A 17,171-nucleotide genomic window follows, 5' to 3' on the forward strand; every position below is an offset into this window, starting at 1 on the left:
CACTTTTGAAAATACTCAAATAAAACATGCACATGTGAAAGATGATAATCAATCATCTTTAATATTTTCAAAGTTCAAACCTTTAGTCATGTAATGTACATGTGAAAGATGACAATCAATCATCTTTCAAAATTTTCAAATTTAATTTTCAAAATATTCATGCACATGTGAAAAATGTATTTTAATATTTTATGATAAAATATTAATTTTGAGCTTTAATCCTAATTTCAAATTTTTAAGAGATTTACAATATTACTCTATGACTTTAATGTGAACTTGTTCCCTTGTTGCTCATGCTTGTTTCCTTAATGTGCTTGACTACTTTGTGTAGACAACTTGAGCTTGAGACTCCTTTAATCTTTGAATTCATTTGTTATCATCAAAATCCATGTGTAGGTATATAATTACACAAAACTTGAAACATTGGGTTCAACAGAATGACTCCATTAGCAAAGTCCTATTACAACTCAAACTTCTTCAAGATTGTATATTTAAAGATATTCGATTGGATTGATAACACTACAAGTTATTTTTGTATTGAATTATTGAGAGTTTATTCTGAGTGCGTATATGTGAGACTAGTTGTTTAATCTTTCTTTGAGTGTGATTGTGCTCCACGTTAGAGATTGATTCGTTGTGATTCAGTTGTTGGAGTTATAGGAGAAAAACTAATATTTAAAGATCGTCAAAGTTTCTGGTTTCTACTAAGGTAGAGGCAAACGAGTCGTTTTTCAAATTAAGTAAGATGGTTAATTGGCAAAAGTTTTGTAAATAAGAACTTACTTATAACTTGATTTTTAAATAATAAAATTGACTTTTTAATATTTGACAATCTCGTATATAAGGTTTTATCTTTAAAGATTTCTTTAAAAGAGTTCCATTCATTATCAATTTTGATGTTATGTAAATTATTTATTTTATATTTTTACTTTATTAAATAATTACATGATTGAAGTTTACCCAATTTGTTAAGGTGAATTGATAGGTATTTCTATATATATGTAGATACAGAGATATTTAGATAATTTCAAAATGGGTGGAGAGATCCGATTGCACGAGCCAGCACCCACAAGTCCGTGCACTTGTAGAGGTGGAAGAACAAAATATTCATATCCCCCCACCCAGGGGCTAGAGATCTCCACGTGCGGCAAAAACAAGACCTAAGCCGAGAACCACAATAATTGATCAATTTCTCGATGAAAATTTACAGCTTAGAAATATATTTTTCCTGATTGGAAAGCTACTGTAGATCCAATGAAGGATGTGGGGAATGATGGCTATTACTATTATCCAGGGAGAATCTGATTGGACACCGATGGCCGGAAATCCTATTCAAGCCCATGGAGGAGGTGTTCTATATAATCAAAGATCAAGAACATACCATTGGTACGGAGAATATAAAGACGGGCCCACCTACATTTCAGATCAAGAACATACTATTGGCAAGTAATTCAATTTTCAGTTCATAGTCTTATGTTCAAATGGAGTTTGATTTTATAATTTCAGGCCTTGAGGTGCAAGGGATGCGATCGTCGTAGTACTTGATATATTGTATGCCTATCGCAGGTTTTGATTATGTAGCGCTGCTACTTATCAATGTTTCTTTCGTATGCGTGTCTTGCTGAAGACTGGAGACCTGCAGTCATCAATTAGCTAGACTGCAGGATACATTTAAATTGACGTTTTAATCAAACAATTGAAAGGGATTTAGGTGAGCATGCAGCCTGATTATTAATGAACGAGAATTTTCAGTTGCTTAAATGGAAGACTCAGGGTTTGATTCTATATATTCGTATGAGATGTAGTACAAAATTGCTGATCAGAAACAAGGATTAATACAGGTAATATTCGAGAGAATCCGTAGTTGCCCATATTATGGAATCGGGTCATTAAAAAGGATAAACGGCTAAGGGTTTTTGGAATGCGTAGGTGCCTGAGTCTCTTCTTGAAAGCACCCAAAAAGCTTCTTGAGAACCGCCCTGAGAACACGGCCCCGTTTTGGGATCCACCGAGGGGCCACAGCTGTAGCAGCAGTATTGGAACTGGAAGCAGCAAATGCGTCCATGTCGGACTTGTTGGCTTCTGAGATGAGAGCAGTGGGTGACAGTTGGATTAGCGCTTTGCGGCTGAATGAATGCAATGCAATAGAATGGTACCGACCAGACAGCCGACGAGGAAAGTATATATATGTAATATGCGCGTGTCGACCGCGGACGAGGGATCAGAAACGTGTGGGTTCTTTGTTTATAAGGGAGACTCGTTCCAAAACCCAAACCCATGAAGATTTTCTACTGGATCTCTGCATCTCGTTGATCCCCAAAGACTAATAAATAAATAGAAGAAGTCTAAGGATTCAACGAGCATCTACTTTTTTTTTTTTTATTCCATCTCTCTCTCTCTCTCTCTCTCTCTGAGTATTAATACGTCTCTCCGGGTGGGTTTGAAGGAGTCAGCTTCAGTTCGGATACACGTTTTGCAAGAAAGGGTAAAATTTAAGCGAATTCTATATGACTTGGTTCATATAAATTCTGTGGGATACCTTTCAAAAAAGGTGGTAAACACAAGAAAGGTAGGTATACTTGGACCTTGTATAAAAATATACTCTTTTGGTAGTGGGTTTTACTTATTCCTAATATACCCTACTTTTTTTTTTCGAAGAAATTGTGCACACTGTAAAACTATATCTAACATTATTCAAATAAGAATTTTATAAAGTTTATGAAATATTTTGAGAAATCTTGAACCATTTTGGTCACTCTTAATCACTAGTACCATGTATTAATTTTGTGATTTTATAAGATCACCATAAGAGCATGCACGAAATCATGTGGTGATTGTGTAGTATATAGTTCAATATTTAGACATAAGTGATCATAAACAATTTTGAAAGGTTCCCAATTTTGTACCCATTGCTAATTGCTAAATCCACTACGTAGGCTGGTGGACTATTTTTATATTGTAACTAAAGTCCACTATTTTTATATTCTAACTAAAGTCAAGTCACATACATCGAACATATGAATTTTATAAGGTTACATGTCCCAACAAGCTAATCATTATAGAGCCACTACTCGTTGAAATGGTCGTGGCCATGGGTCTTGAATGGGTGGCCGTGAAACTTGGGTCAACATAATAGCCACATGGTGAGGAGCTGGGCTAGATAATTCAGGCCTTTTAAATCTCATTCAATCTTAAGTTGTGTTTGTTTGTTGAACCAAACTCAATTCAATTTAACTCATTTTAACCTAAATTTATCTTAATGAAACTCATAAAATATTATTATTCATAATTCAACTCATCTCAAGATACAAACGTAGCTTAATCTACACTTGTATATAGACCCACATTTAGTGTTTTATAAACATAAAAGTAATTAATATTTATAGAAAGAGTGGAGAAAAATGTCTTATAGAAATGTCATTAGTAATTGTTGTGAAACGTGTGGTAATTGCTGATGAATTGTATTGAATGATCAAAAAAGAAAAATAGAAATCGACACAAAGATTTAGTGTGGTTCAACGATGTGCCTACACCCACAAGGAGTGAGTGGCGTGAAATTCACTAACAGTCAATTAAGGTTACATAATGTGTATTTATACTAATCCTAGACGTATAGATGTATTTCAAAAAATTACAAAACTACCCCCCGTACCATATCTACTAACCCTATACTACGCTCCGCCATCTGTCTACTTGCAATATATGAGCCATATACTTCAACACTAATAAATTGAAAATCCTTTCAAGTTTTATTCTATGATGGGATCACTTAAAATTTTTTGTGCCACCACCGAGTCTGACACAGACAAACATGGAGTATAATTTTGTTGTCTCTATCTTCAAACTAAGTTGTTCCTAGAGGCCACGAACCTAGGCATGGGAATCTATGAAACATTCACCCTCATGAACAAAGAGGGTCAATTATGGGTGACTTCACACATGGAATATTGGTACTTACATGATGACTAGGGAAATGCCAAAGCTGGACGACAGTCTCTAGTATGGTTGTGAATGTTTGTTTTCTCATTCTTTCCAGGATCTGTGTGAAAATGAAAGAACCACCATACATTTTCTTGTGCAAACTTTTGGCCTTTCCATAATTCTGGCCTTGCTTGAATGCATTTATTTGTTAATTTTTTTCAAAGCACTTCGTTAAATTGTAGTTATAGCTCTGAATTGAGATAATTACTTCTATGATTAGAAATCCTAGGGCCGTGTTTTGCATTAGCTTCAAGTAGGGGGCACATATTAATGCTAATGCATGAAGAGATTCAATGATAGGATGGATATCTGCACAACTAAGGCTTCGTGGTAAAAAATAAAAATGTTGCAAGAGAAGAAATATTCTTCATTGCATGGTAGAGCAAACTATCATGTTATGGTGATTGTTTATTAGGGAAAAAACAGGGATGACAGTTTGACAGTGATGATTAGGGATGAAATCATCTATAGAAGGATGCCGGCTTTTCTATAAAAAATGAGGGGTCTAAAACTCTGTACCATTTGGGTAGCAATTGCAACATTGTAGAATAATCTTGATGTTTCTTGGACCAGCACTGGTTGTAGGTTATTTTACTTCTGAGTTTTCCTAATCATGTAAAACTCTGTATGTGCATTGCTGATGCTACTAAATTTTCATTGATTCGTGCTATGCTGTAATCTTCCCCATCTTCAATATTTACATCAGATATGTAGTTTAAATGCTTCAGCACAACTGCATCACGTATTTTAATTGTGAATCCTTTCTAATTGGTTCAAGTTGACATCATAGGAGTTAGTTGCTATCCTTCTAAGGACTTGTGGACATGGAAAAATGAAGGCATTGTTCTGGCAGCAGAAGAAACAAATGAAATCCATGATCTCTACAAATCCAGTATTATTGAGAGGCCAAAAGTAATTTACAATGAGAAAATGGGAAAGTTTGTAATGTGGATGCATATTGACGATGCCAATTACACCAAAGCTTCCATTGGTGTTGCCATTAGTGATTACCCCAGTGGTCCTTTTGATTATCTCAATAGCCAAAGGCCCATGGATTTGAAAGCAGGGACATGATGAGAGTCTTCAAAGATGATGATAGTTTACAGTCTCTGATATATTCCTCTGATGACAATAGCGAGCTTCATATTGGGCCGCTTACCGAAGATTATATGGATGTATCCGGTGGTATGAGAAGAATTCTTGTGGGACAACACCGAGAAGCCTCATTATTTATTCAAGCACCAGGGGCCTATAACATGATCACATCAAGCTGCACTGGCTGGGCTCCAAACGAGGCGCTGGCCCATGCAGTTGAGTCAATCTTGGGACCATGGTAATCAATGAGAAACCCATGCATTGGAGGTAGCAAAATGTTTAAGCTTGCCACTTTTTTAGCTCAAAGCACATTTGTAATTCCTCTACCGGAATTTCTAGGTTGGTTTGTTTTCATGGAAGATCGGTGTAATCCAGCTGACTTGAGGGACTCAAGATATGCATGTGTGGTTGCCTCTGATGGTTGGTAGATCAGGCGTTGATCACCCAGTTGACTAAAATTTTGGATTCCCATTGTGGTCAAGAGTGTCAATATACTGGCATATAAACTGGAGACTCCCGTAGGGGTGGAGTATTGTTATGAAAAACGATGACAATAAATTAAAAAAGAAAATGGAACGAGTAAACAATCACATAGGACACAAGATTTACGTGGTTCAACAAATTGCCTACATTCACAGAAGCTGCAGAGGATTTTATTATTGAGGAATATTATACTACAATGATGGATCAATCAATGTATATCCACAGTGTTTCTACAGTACGACCATATGATATAATAATCATATATATAGTCAAACGGCGAAAAAAACCCTAAAAATGCATGTTCGCTCGAGCAGCATGTCGAGTGCGCGTCAAGCGAACTTCCTTCCTGCATCCGCTCGAGCTCACTGTCAAGCTGGCATCAAGCGTTCAACTCTGTCTGACTTCTCTCGAGCAGCCAATGCCTCCACACAAGCGGTGTGTACCAGACTCTACAGTACTCAGCAATTCTCCCACTTGGAGGCTGGTACACTCGCTATATCGCCGTCTTCCTCAAACATGATATCTTCCACCTCTGCAACTCACTGCCCTTGTCTTCATGCTAAAAGACCAACTGAAGTTGCGCACAACTTTAGTTTCTCAAGTGTAACACCCTTTGTCAATATATCAGCAGAGTTCTTGCTTCCACAAATTTTCTTAAGTAACAACTGTCTATCATCTAATAATGATCGTATGAAGTGATACCTAATTTGAATGTGCTTGGTCCTGGAATGAAATGCTGGATTTTTCGTAAGGAATATGGCACTCTGACTATCACTATAGAGAGTGCCTTTTTGATTCTGTTTACCTAATTCCTCCAAGAAGCCCTGTAACCATATCATCTCCTTTGCAGCCTCTGACACTGCAATATACTTAACTTCTGTAGTAGATAAAGAAACGGTTTTCTGTAGATTAGAACCCCATGACACTGCAGTACCACCAAGTGTATAAACAAAACCCGTGGTACTCTTTCTACTATCAATATCTCCAGCTAGATCAGCATCAACATAGCCCTGTACCTCCAAACTCTCTCTAGAGAAACACAAACAGGTTTCTGAGAAGCCCTTTAGGTACCTTAAAATCAATTTCACTGCTTCCTAATGTTGCTTTCCTGGGTTACTCATGCATCTACTCATAACTCTCACTGCATGGGCAATATCCAGTCTTGTGCAAACCATGACATACATAAGTGAACCAATAGCTGAGGCATAAGGAACCTTACTCATGTAATCTTATTCCTCCTCTGATTCAGGTGACTGATTCTTACTGAGCCTGAAGTGACTGCCCAAGGGTGTGCCAACTGGTTTGGTCTTGTCCATATTAAACCTGCTGAGTACCTTTTTCACATACTCAGCCCGTGAGAGTCTCAACGTACCTCTGACTCTATTTCTGACAATTCTATGTCAAGGATTTGTTTTGCAGCTTCCAAATCCTTCATTGCAAAGTACTCTAACATCTGCTTCTTCAGATTATTAATCTCATCAATACTAGCTCTTGCAATAAGCATGTCATCTACATACAACAACAGAATAATGTAAGAATTGTCAAACTGTCTGACATAACAACAGTGATCTGCCTGACATCTAATGTACCCCACACTGTGCATGAAGTTATCAAATTTCTTGTATCACTGTCTATGAGCTTGCTTCAGGCCATACAAGCTTTTTTTCAATCTGCAAACTGAACCTTCCTTTTCCTGTATCACAAACCCTTCAGGCTGGTGCATGTAGATGTCTTCTTCAAGGTTTCCATGAAGAAAACTTATATTCACATTTAACTGCTCAAGAAATAAATTTTCAGTAGCAACCATAGCCAATACCATCATGATGGTTGTGATCTTCACCACAGGAGAAAAGATCTAAGAGTAATCAATACTCTGCTTCTACTGAAAGCCTTTTACAACAAGTTTGGCTTGTACCTCTTACTGCCATCATGCTCAGTTTTCATCCGGTACACCCACTTGTTGTGTAATGCCTTCTTCTCTAATAGAAGTTCTGTCAACTCCCATGTCTGATTTCCTAACAGGGAATCCATCTTATCTTTCATGACCAGCTCCCACTTGCTAGAATTTTCATCTTGTAAGGTTTCTTCGTAACTTTGTGGTTCTCCACCATTTGTCAACAGAATATAATTCAAAATAAGTGAGAAACGCTGTAAAGTGGACGGTTTTGAAACTGCCTGCGAAATAATAGGAATGGGTGCACTGGACCCACTCTCCCCGTCACTCACATCTCTACACTGCACTGTGACCTCTGATAGGTCATCCAATCTTACAAATTCGGACTCCTGAGGAGCTACTACAGAAGCTATACTAGACTTATTTTTGTACATAATTTTCTCATTAAAAATCACATTTCTGCTTCTTATGATCTTTCGACCCTGATTATCCCAGAAACAATAGCCAAATGCCTCGTCTTCATAGCCAATGAAATAACATTTTTTTGACTTAACCTCAAGTTTACTACGAGCATCAGAATCAATAAGCACATAAGAAAGACAACTAAAAATTTTAAGGTGAGAAAATTTGACATCTTTTCTACAATCTAGTGAAACTGATGGCCTTCTGTTTATCAAGTAAACGACAGTGCTGATTGCATCTGCCTAGAAAGTGGGTAGTAGTCCAGCATGCAACCTCATGCTTCTAGCATGCTCATTAATGGTTCTGTTCATATGCTCAGCAACTCCATTTTGCTGTGGTGTCCCAGGAATGGTCTTCTCCATTCTGATACCCAGAGCTGTACAATACTCCTTGAACCCACTATCAACATACTCACTACCATTGTCAGACCTCAAACATTTCAATTTCAAGCTTGTCTCTGTTTCAACCATGGCTTTCCAAATTTTGAACAAATTAAATACATTAGATTTATACTTCAAAAAATAAACCTATACCTTCTTACTATGGTAATCAATGAATGTGAAATAATAGCGAGAACCTCCAAGAGATGCCACTGGGGAATGACCCCACACATCTTTGTGCACAAGATCCAGTCTTCCTGTCTTAGGCGTCCTGCCACTTTTCAAGAAGCTGACATTCTTTTGTTTCCCCATAACACAACTCTCACACATACTGAGATCAACTGACTTCAGTTTTGGTAGTTTGCATCTAGACAGAAGTTCTTTCATACCCTTCTGACTCATATAGCCAAGCCTGCAATGCCATAAATCTGCTGTGTTCTCTACAACGGTAGTAATAATAGTGTCAGTCAAACCAGTAGTCATATATAGTGTACCAATTTTCTTACCCCGAGCCAATACCAATGCCCATTTTGTAACCTTCCAGGTGCTATCTGAGAACACCACTGAATGACTACACTCATCGAGTTGCCCAACCGAAATGAGTTTCTTCTTCAACTCAAGAATGTGTCTGACCTTTTGCAAGGTCCATTTGTTCTTGCCAGGGAGTGCAATATCAATATCTCTCATCCCCGCTACGTTCAAAGCCTCTCCATCAGCCAAATACACTTCCCAAAATTACCTGCAACATAGTTCCGCATTAATTCAGTGAGAAGATGTATGGAAGGAAGCCCCTGAATCCAGTATCCAATCATCAACTGGACTATGAATTGCAAGCAATAGTGCATCCTGTACTTTTTCAATTACCACATTAACACTATCATTCTCGGTTTTCTTAGGATTTTTACAGTTCTTCTTTATGTGGTCAGTTTTTCCATAATTTTAGCAAGTTGCCTGCTGACCAGGCCTCGACTTGCTCTTGCCCTTATACTTTGATTTTGATCTTCTTCTGTTTAAGTTCTTGTCTTGTGATCTCCCTCGAGAATTAACATTTAGAGCTAAACTCAAATCTGAGGTCTCGCCTAAATCTTTCATGCGCACCTCTTCAGCCAAAATCAAATAAAAAATATCATTATATTTCAATTTAGATTTACCAGCAGAATTACTGGCAGCCATTCTTATGGCTTCCCAACTATTTGGCAGTGAAGCCAATAGTATCAGTGCATGTATCTCATGATCAAATTCAATTTCAACAGACGACAAGTGATTTGTGATAGTATTAAAATCATTCAGATGTTGTGCAACAGACGTACCATCTGTCATCTTCAAATTGAATAACTTTTTTATCAAATATACTTTGTTATTCACTGACGGCTTTTCATACATACCTAACAAAGCTGCCATGAGATCCGCAATCGTCTTCTCCTTGATGACGTTGTGTGCAACGGATCTCGACAGGGTTAATCGAATAACCCCCAGAACCTGTCGATCCAACATGTTCCAATTAGCATCATCCATCTTTTCAGATTGCTTTCCCAATAATGGAAGATGAAGTTTCTTCCCATAGATGTAGTCCTCTATTTACATCCTCTAGTATCCAAAATCTATGTCATCAAACTTCTGGATCCCTGATGCCTTCAATTTATCTCTAGCCATCGCTTTTTCTCAGACCCAAACCTTAACTCTTGATACTAATTATTGTGAAAAATGATGATAATAAATTGAAAAAGAAAATGAAACGAGTAAACAATTACACACGACACAAGATTTACGTGGTTCGACAAATTGCCTACGTCTACGGGAGCTGCAGAGTATTTTATTATTGAGGAATATTACACTACAATGATGGATCAATCACTGTACATCCACAATGTTTTTACAGTACGGCCATATGATATAATAATCATATATATAGTCAAATGGCGAAAAAAATCTTAAAAATGCATGTTCACTTGAGTGGTGTGTCGAGTGAACTTCCTTCCCGCATCTGCTTGAGCTCACTGTCGAGCTGACATCGAGCGTTTAACTCTGCCTGACTTCGCTCGAGTAGTCAATACATCCGCTCGAGCGAAACTTCATTCTGCCTCCGCTCGAGTTCACTGTCGAGCTAATATCGAGCATTCGAATCTGTCTGACTTTATTCGAGCGGTGTGGGCCAGACTCCACAATATTCTGTTGAGTATTGCATGAGTTTAAGTGATGTACGTTTCTTACATGGTATGCGTATCCATATTTGATGGCTCTATGGTCAGTTTTGATTGTTATTCCTGGGATTTGCTTATTACAAGCTAAGCAATGAGGACTCAGATACGAAATGTTCAGTAATTTTAAACACTCCCTCTGTGAAAATTCGTTACGTACACATCCGGCCCTCTGTCCAGGTACTGTACAGCGCCCAGTAGTTACCTAATTTCCTAAATCATATTGGGCCCCGTCAAAGCTGCATGAATGGATTATGCATGTATTTAATTGGGAAGTCTCTTAACTCTCTTTTTCGTGGTGAGCAGAAATTTGCAGTCATTAATTAATTATCCCATATTATTAATAGCCAAAATAAAATCATTGCTGATGATCATCATCATCAGGAAAGGCAATTTGCTTTATATATATGCCAACCGTGACCATGGAGTACCATTTATATATATATATATATATATATATATATATTATATATGTATAAGATTATAATAAAAATCATGTCTGATCACCAAATTTGGTCCCCTCCCACCGGCCTGCATGCATGCAAAACGTAACTCGAATAATGGACCACGAATATCGTGACCCAGATGGAGTAGTGGTACCTAATTCTAGCTAACTAATACTGATTAAAAAAAATATCCTTGTAATTAAAACATAATTACTAAGTCTAGTTAGTGATTTCTGACGTGGCATGATAATAATATATAATTACTATATCTCTACTCACTGAGATATTAATTAGCTAGGTCACGTAATTATACGATCGATCGAATACTCTAGCTACGTGATATTTGGATCAGAAGTCGTAGATAGATCTCCCAATTCATGTGTACATCTAAGCAAAGTATTACTAAATTGAGCTTGTTTAGATTCAAAAAATATTTATCTCATCTCATCTGATCATCTATTCTCATTTTTATAACTTTTAGAAAATTTTTATATAAAATATAATAAATAATTCAACTTTTTAAGATCTCAATTCAACATTTTCAAATCTCAAAATAATAATAATAATAAAATTAATATTTTAATAATATTTTATTCAAATTTCAATTTTAATTTTAAATCATCTCTTCTCATCTCTGAATTTAAACAAACCGGCCAGTTGTTTGCATAATTACATTTCAACGAACGGCTCGAACGTGAATATATACTGAATTAGCTAGGCACTAGGGGTGTCAAATCATGTTAACGGGTCGTGTTCGTGTCGTGTCAAAGCATGTATATTATACTATATAACTCAACCCTAACCCGACCCGTTAAACTTATCGTGTCAAAATCTCAAACCCTAACATGACTCTTTAACATAACAGGTCATGTCGTGTCAACCCATTATGACCCATTAGTGAATATTACGAAATATGTTAACACGATATAATACGACCCGTTTCAAACTGTTTATGTAAATATGTTAAATAAGCCCGAAATTAACCAGTTTGATCTAATTAAATTTAGCATAATTTTATATAAATTTAAAAATCACAATATTTATAAAAATTATAAAACTAAATACAAGTTCAAAATTACAATCCAAATAATAAAAATATCGATATTGAAATTCTAACAATTTCACTTTTAGGAATAAGGGTATAATTGTAATTTTAACTTTTTTAACGTGTCATAATGGGTTAACCTGTTATCAACCCGTTAAGCAATCATGTCTTAACGGGTCAATCCGTTTTGACCCGAACCCGTTAAGACTAAACTTTAACCCGCTATTATAATGTTGTATTCGTGTTGGGTTAACGGGTCGTGTAACATATTGTCATCCATACTAGGCACAGCCTAATTAATTAAGCATGTATTAAATCTTGATTCATGTTCTAGATCTTTCCATATTCTCAAAAAAATTTAAACTACAGATACACGTACGTAGAGTACTATTGATCTACGTACATATTATATATATATATAATATTACATTATACGTATATATAATAGCTAGGCATAACATTCATTAATCTATATACGGCTTCGTTACTTTTCTCATATCCTCACGTAGACCTGTTCGTCTCAATAAATCATTCCCACAAGCATCCGAAGGAGTAAAAGAAAAATATTTATTTTATATTAAAATAAGTATATTATTATCGTAAATAAATCGTCATAAATATATATCTTCTATATATAAAAAGTGTGTATGAAACGGAAAATCTTGTTTTAACGGTTTTTCTTATTTTTCCGTTAAAGTTAACACCGTTTGTTTTAACGGTTTGGCACATAAAATGAAGACATAAATATTGAGAGAGATAACATTCAATGTTGTTATATGATTTATTAATCTCAATAATTATAATACTTAATAGTTTATATAATAATAAGTAATTAAAGATTAGTTATTATATTTTTCTCTTTCTCCTTAACATATACACGTGTATTAGGTGCATAAGACGTGAATCTCTAAGTATAATATACGTGTATTATACGTTTCATTAACTCAGATTATTGAGTATTCCAAATTTAAAAATCTCATATAATATATAATATAAGTGTGTTTAATCAAAATGTTTTTTTTCCCCATGATAGTAGGACGTAGGTTCTGCTAAGTCATATTCCATACGTGGGCTTGCTATGATAGGCACGTGACAAAGGCCTTGATCCTTGAGCTAATCAAGAAAGAGTAAATTCGGCCAACAATTTCAAAATATATTTTATGATTTATATATATGCTATATATAGAAAATATTATACCACAAATTTTATAAAAAGATTATGTTTTAACTTTATGTTGTCCCTGATCGACTCAACCAACAGTAAAATAAGAATTTCAATGTTGTCTCTATTGATTGTCTACAGGATGACATAAATTGATGAATTATAATACAAACATCAAACGACACATATTTTGAACTACTGTTTGTGTTAGACTTATATTAAATTTTTCATATACATCTTTGCTAAAATGATAGATGTTATAAACATGTATTGGATTATATGATACTTTGAACTAATTTTTTTATTTTCTCTAATATGCCTTAAATTATTAAGTGACATCAATAATTTTTATAAAATATATATTATTTTTTACAAATAATCATTTCATAAAATTAGACAAACGTGCTTTGCACGTTACTCTCACCTAGTATATATATATATTTTTAGCGTTGGCACTGTTTGCCCCGGAAACTATATATATTATTAAGACTGTTAATTTCAACGTGTGCGCGTACGTTTCCGCTAGCCAGAACGACCACCTGCATGGTCCCAGGACATGAAACTTTTAAAAGGGAAACAAACATGAGCTAGCTGGGTCCTGTCTGTGATCAATTTGATAAAAAGGAAAATCAAAGCTGAAGGCAAATGAAGTTAGAAAGGTCCAATAGACAGCTGCCTTTTACCTTAACCCACGTGAAAACATCCCTAAAATAAAAATAAATGATCCTTACAATCGTAGTTGTATAAGTGACATATAGTCATTTTGAAAAAAATAATTAATATGAGATTTACATAAAAAAAAATTAAAATTTTAATTATAGACTCTATTCTTTTTTAAAATAATTACACGATATTTATAATTTTATATTTTATATAATATTACTCTAAAATAAATTATAAGCTTCTATATATAATATATAATTAAGATGAAAAGATAAGAGGTGTGATGGGGTGGAAACTGGAAAGAGGTAATCAATGTTAACGTGGAGGGGGGCAAGTCTCATCAAAACGATTTTTACATGTTCAATCAAACCCTGAAAAGAAGTTCCCACTCCCTCTCTCTCTCTCTCTTCTCATTGTGTCTTCTTTATAAACCTTTTTCTTTTTCTCCGTCCTGCTTCCGTGGGCCAAAAACGTACGTACCAATTCTTTTATATATGTTAAGTAGACCACCATGAAAGAGCTTCTCGATCGATCTGGTGCTGGTGCATGGTGGGGCCATGGATAGGGTCTTAAAGCTGAACTTTCTTCCATTGAAAGATGATGGGGCTTTAAAAAAAATAATGGAGAAGCTAGACAGACCATATCAACAGCACTGCATGCACGCTGCTGTGTGCTGGCCACTAAAACCCTCGATCTTATGCCACTATATTTTGACCAAACAGCTTTTTTTTTAAGAGATTCTCCAAACACAGCCCAAGTCCATGGCCGTCCTAAGATTCCATGTCCCAAATTAGATAACGACCTTTTACTTGTCTAATTATTAGTTTAAGGAGTTGAATTAAGATAATATGATCATCAACCTAATACACCAAATACCAACCCCCATTGCAGTTTGTATTTTTTGAGTTTATTATGGTATGCATGTAAGGACCATCTCATCAATTAAGATTTTTTTTTCTTTTTTTGGTTTAAAAAAGATAGATGCTTTTAAGTGATTAAATATGGTTTTCTTAATTCAGTACATCGATTGTAGGCAAACAACGTACGGAGACAAGTGGAGGCCATCTTTAGTTAAAATTGATTGTTATATTATATGAAATTATATCAATTTAATTTTTTGATATATTTTTGTGACTATATATATATACTTATGATCAGTTCAATCAATCTAAGCGTGGACTTTTAAGATAAAACGATTTTTCTTCCCACAAAAAGAAAAAGAAGCAAAGAAAACCCACAAAATTCCGGAGATATCATAATCAAAGCCAGAATCAAAGTACCTACAGAACATCACAATCTAGCTAGTACTAGTGCTGGTTAAAACATGATGATGATCATGAATACCAATTAATATGAAAATAAATTTACTTCATTTAATTAATTATATTCAAATCAAGAAAATCCCTTCTCTTTTTTCCTTAATTTCTAATTCCAACCCCACACCCACATTAATAATTAAACTCCACCCCATGCAAGCCCAAAAAAACCGAAAAAAAACAAAAACAAAATAAATAAAACTTACACGTGTGGATCAATCCCAAGCGTGCGAAACTCCCGCGCCCCGCCATTGTTAAGGCCTCCATGAACTGGCCCACACCACAGGTTGATCCTTCCACGACAAGAATATTCCGGCGACATCCGAGCACTGTGTCATCGACCAACCCTCCTTGTACCTCCTCAACAAGGCGCGTACATCATCACACACCTCGTCACTGTACGAAACCGGGCCGAACCCACACGCATGCAAGCGCCGAGACCAGCACACCGCTGACTCGCGCCGCTCTACCGATTCGGAAGGCGGGCACGCCACCAGGTCAAGGACGGCGCGCCCAGCCTCGCGCTCGAGCATCAAGCGCTCGTTGCTGGTCCGCGGAAAGCTCTCGTCCAAAGCCTCAAAGTAAACCCTAAACCATCTCAAACATTCTTCAAAGCCTTTCACAAACTCGAGCCCATCAACCCCAACGTCAAGATCAGCTTCTTCTTCAACCACGGTGACTATCCTCGGCTGCAATCTTCGGAAAGCCGATATCAGATAATCTCTGCGGTCACCGACGGGCGCGATTGAATGTAAGGTGCCGACACAGTTGATAGCTAGGGCTTCGTCGTCTTTGAGGTCTAACTTCTCTATGTTTAAGTCTGAAAGATCACCACCATGATGGATGACATTGAATTTGAAAGGCACACCCATAAGCCTAGCGAACTTTTCCATTCTGCTACCGATCTCTTTCATTACCTTCTGCACTGCGGCCACACCTCCAGTACTACCACTGGATTTGGTGGCGACCACCGTGGTGAGCCGGAGATGTGGGGTTTCATCACTGCGGGTTGCTAGGGCTTCAAGCAAAGTAGGCCACTGCGTACAGTATGTGTTGCTGAAATCAACTATATGTAACTTTGGCTCACCTTCAAAGGCTTCCATGATTGCACCATTACACGCAACGTGTCCGAACGTAGTCCAGGGGCTCACCTCTTGAAATTTCAAGACCATTTTTCTGGTTGACTCGAAGGAGCAAGTTTTCTCTGATGCAGAAGCTAGAGTGCGGTAACATCGGTCACCGGAGTCCGTCATGCGGCTAAACAAGGCTTGGAGAAAATGGGCAGCGAGCTTTTGATCGGTATCACCATAAGGTGAGCTGAGCTCGTTGAGCATCCACATGAGTTGCTGGACACGGTTACTGTTCTTCTCCGAGATGGCTCGTGCGGTTTCGAGGAGTATTTCGTGTGCCCACTTTCCAGAGAATTCGAAGTTGAAATCACGGGCGGGTGAGAAGGAAAATTCGGTGGGGGTGCTTATGTTTGTGGTGGTGGTAGTGGGGTTGGAAGTAGGGGGAGTGGTGGTGGAGGAATTTTGTTGGGGTTGATAGGGATAGTAGTGCCTAGAAGAAGACGAGGAGAAGTCTTCTTCATCCATGAAAAAGTTGAAGCATTCTTCGTCTTCTTGCTGGTAGTGATGGTTTTGTCTGGAGGATCGAGAGCTGCTTGATGTTCTACTAGAGTTATAAGATTGATCAGATTGAAGATTGACTAGCCTAAACAAGGTATCCATTTAACCAACCCACAGAAGAGACCCACATCAATAAACTGTAAGTCTGTTTCGTCTTTTGGGTGGAAGCTGGAGATGGGAGAGTTTGAGTTTTTAACAGCTAGCTAGATGGGGGAATTGAGAGAGAGAGAGATTATAGGAGGGTTCTTGAAGTTGGAATTTAGCCAGGTTTAACTTCAAAACATAATTACGGGGTAATCTAAGTGGGTTGGATTTTGCTTTAGATCTTTTGGTGTAATCGATGGGGAATGAGAGGGTGGGGTTGGTTTCTTTTCTGGCTTAGGTTATTCTTTATGGGTAATATTTTTAAAAAAAATTC

At 36.7% G+C, this 17,171-nt stretch overlaps 1 protein-coding gene and 1 pseudogene across 1 annotated transcript; one reads left to right on the forward strand and one right to left on the reverse strand.

Moving 5' to 3' along the window:
• The first annotated feature begins 2,063 nt into the window (after positions 1 to 2,063).
• Positions 2,064 to 5,598, forward strand: LOC122293103 (annotated as a pseudogene).
• Positions 5,599 to 15,038: 9,440 nt separating this feature from the next.
• Positions 15,039 to 17,156, reverse strand: LOC122304438 (protein SHORT-ROOT-like). The gene has a single exon (XM_043116718.1). It carries the CDS (start codon positions 16,853 to 16,855, stop codon positions 15,380 to 15,382), a length of 1,476 nt encoding a protein of 491 aa, XP_042972652.1. The 5' UTR covers positions 16,856 to 17,156; the 3' UTR covers positions 15,039 to 15,379.
• Between the last annotated feature and the right edge of the window lie 15 nt (positions 17,157 to 17,171).

This window comes from Carya illinoinensis, chromosome 1, assembly GCF_018687715.1.
Source record: "Carya illinoinensis cultivar Pawnee chromosome 1, C.illinoinensisPawnee_v1, whole genome shotgun sequence".
Lineage (NCBI taxonomy): Eukaryota > Viridiplantae > Streptophyta > Magnoliopsida > Fagales > Juglandaceae > Carya > Carya illinoinensis.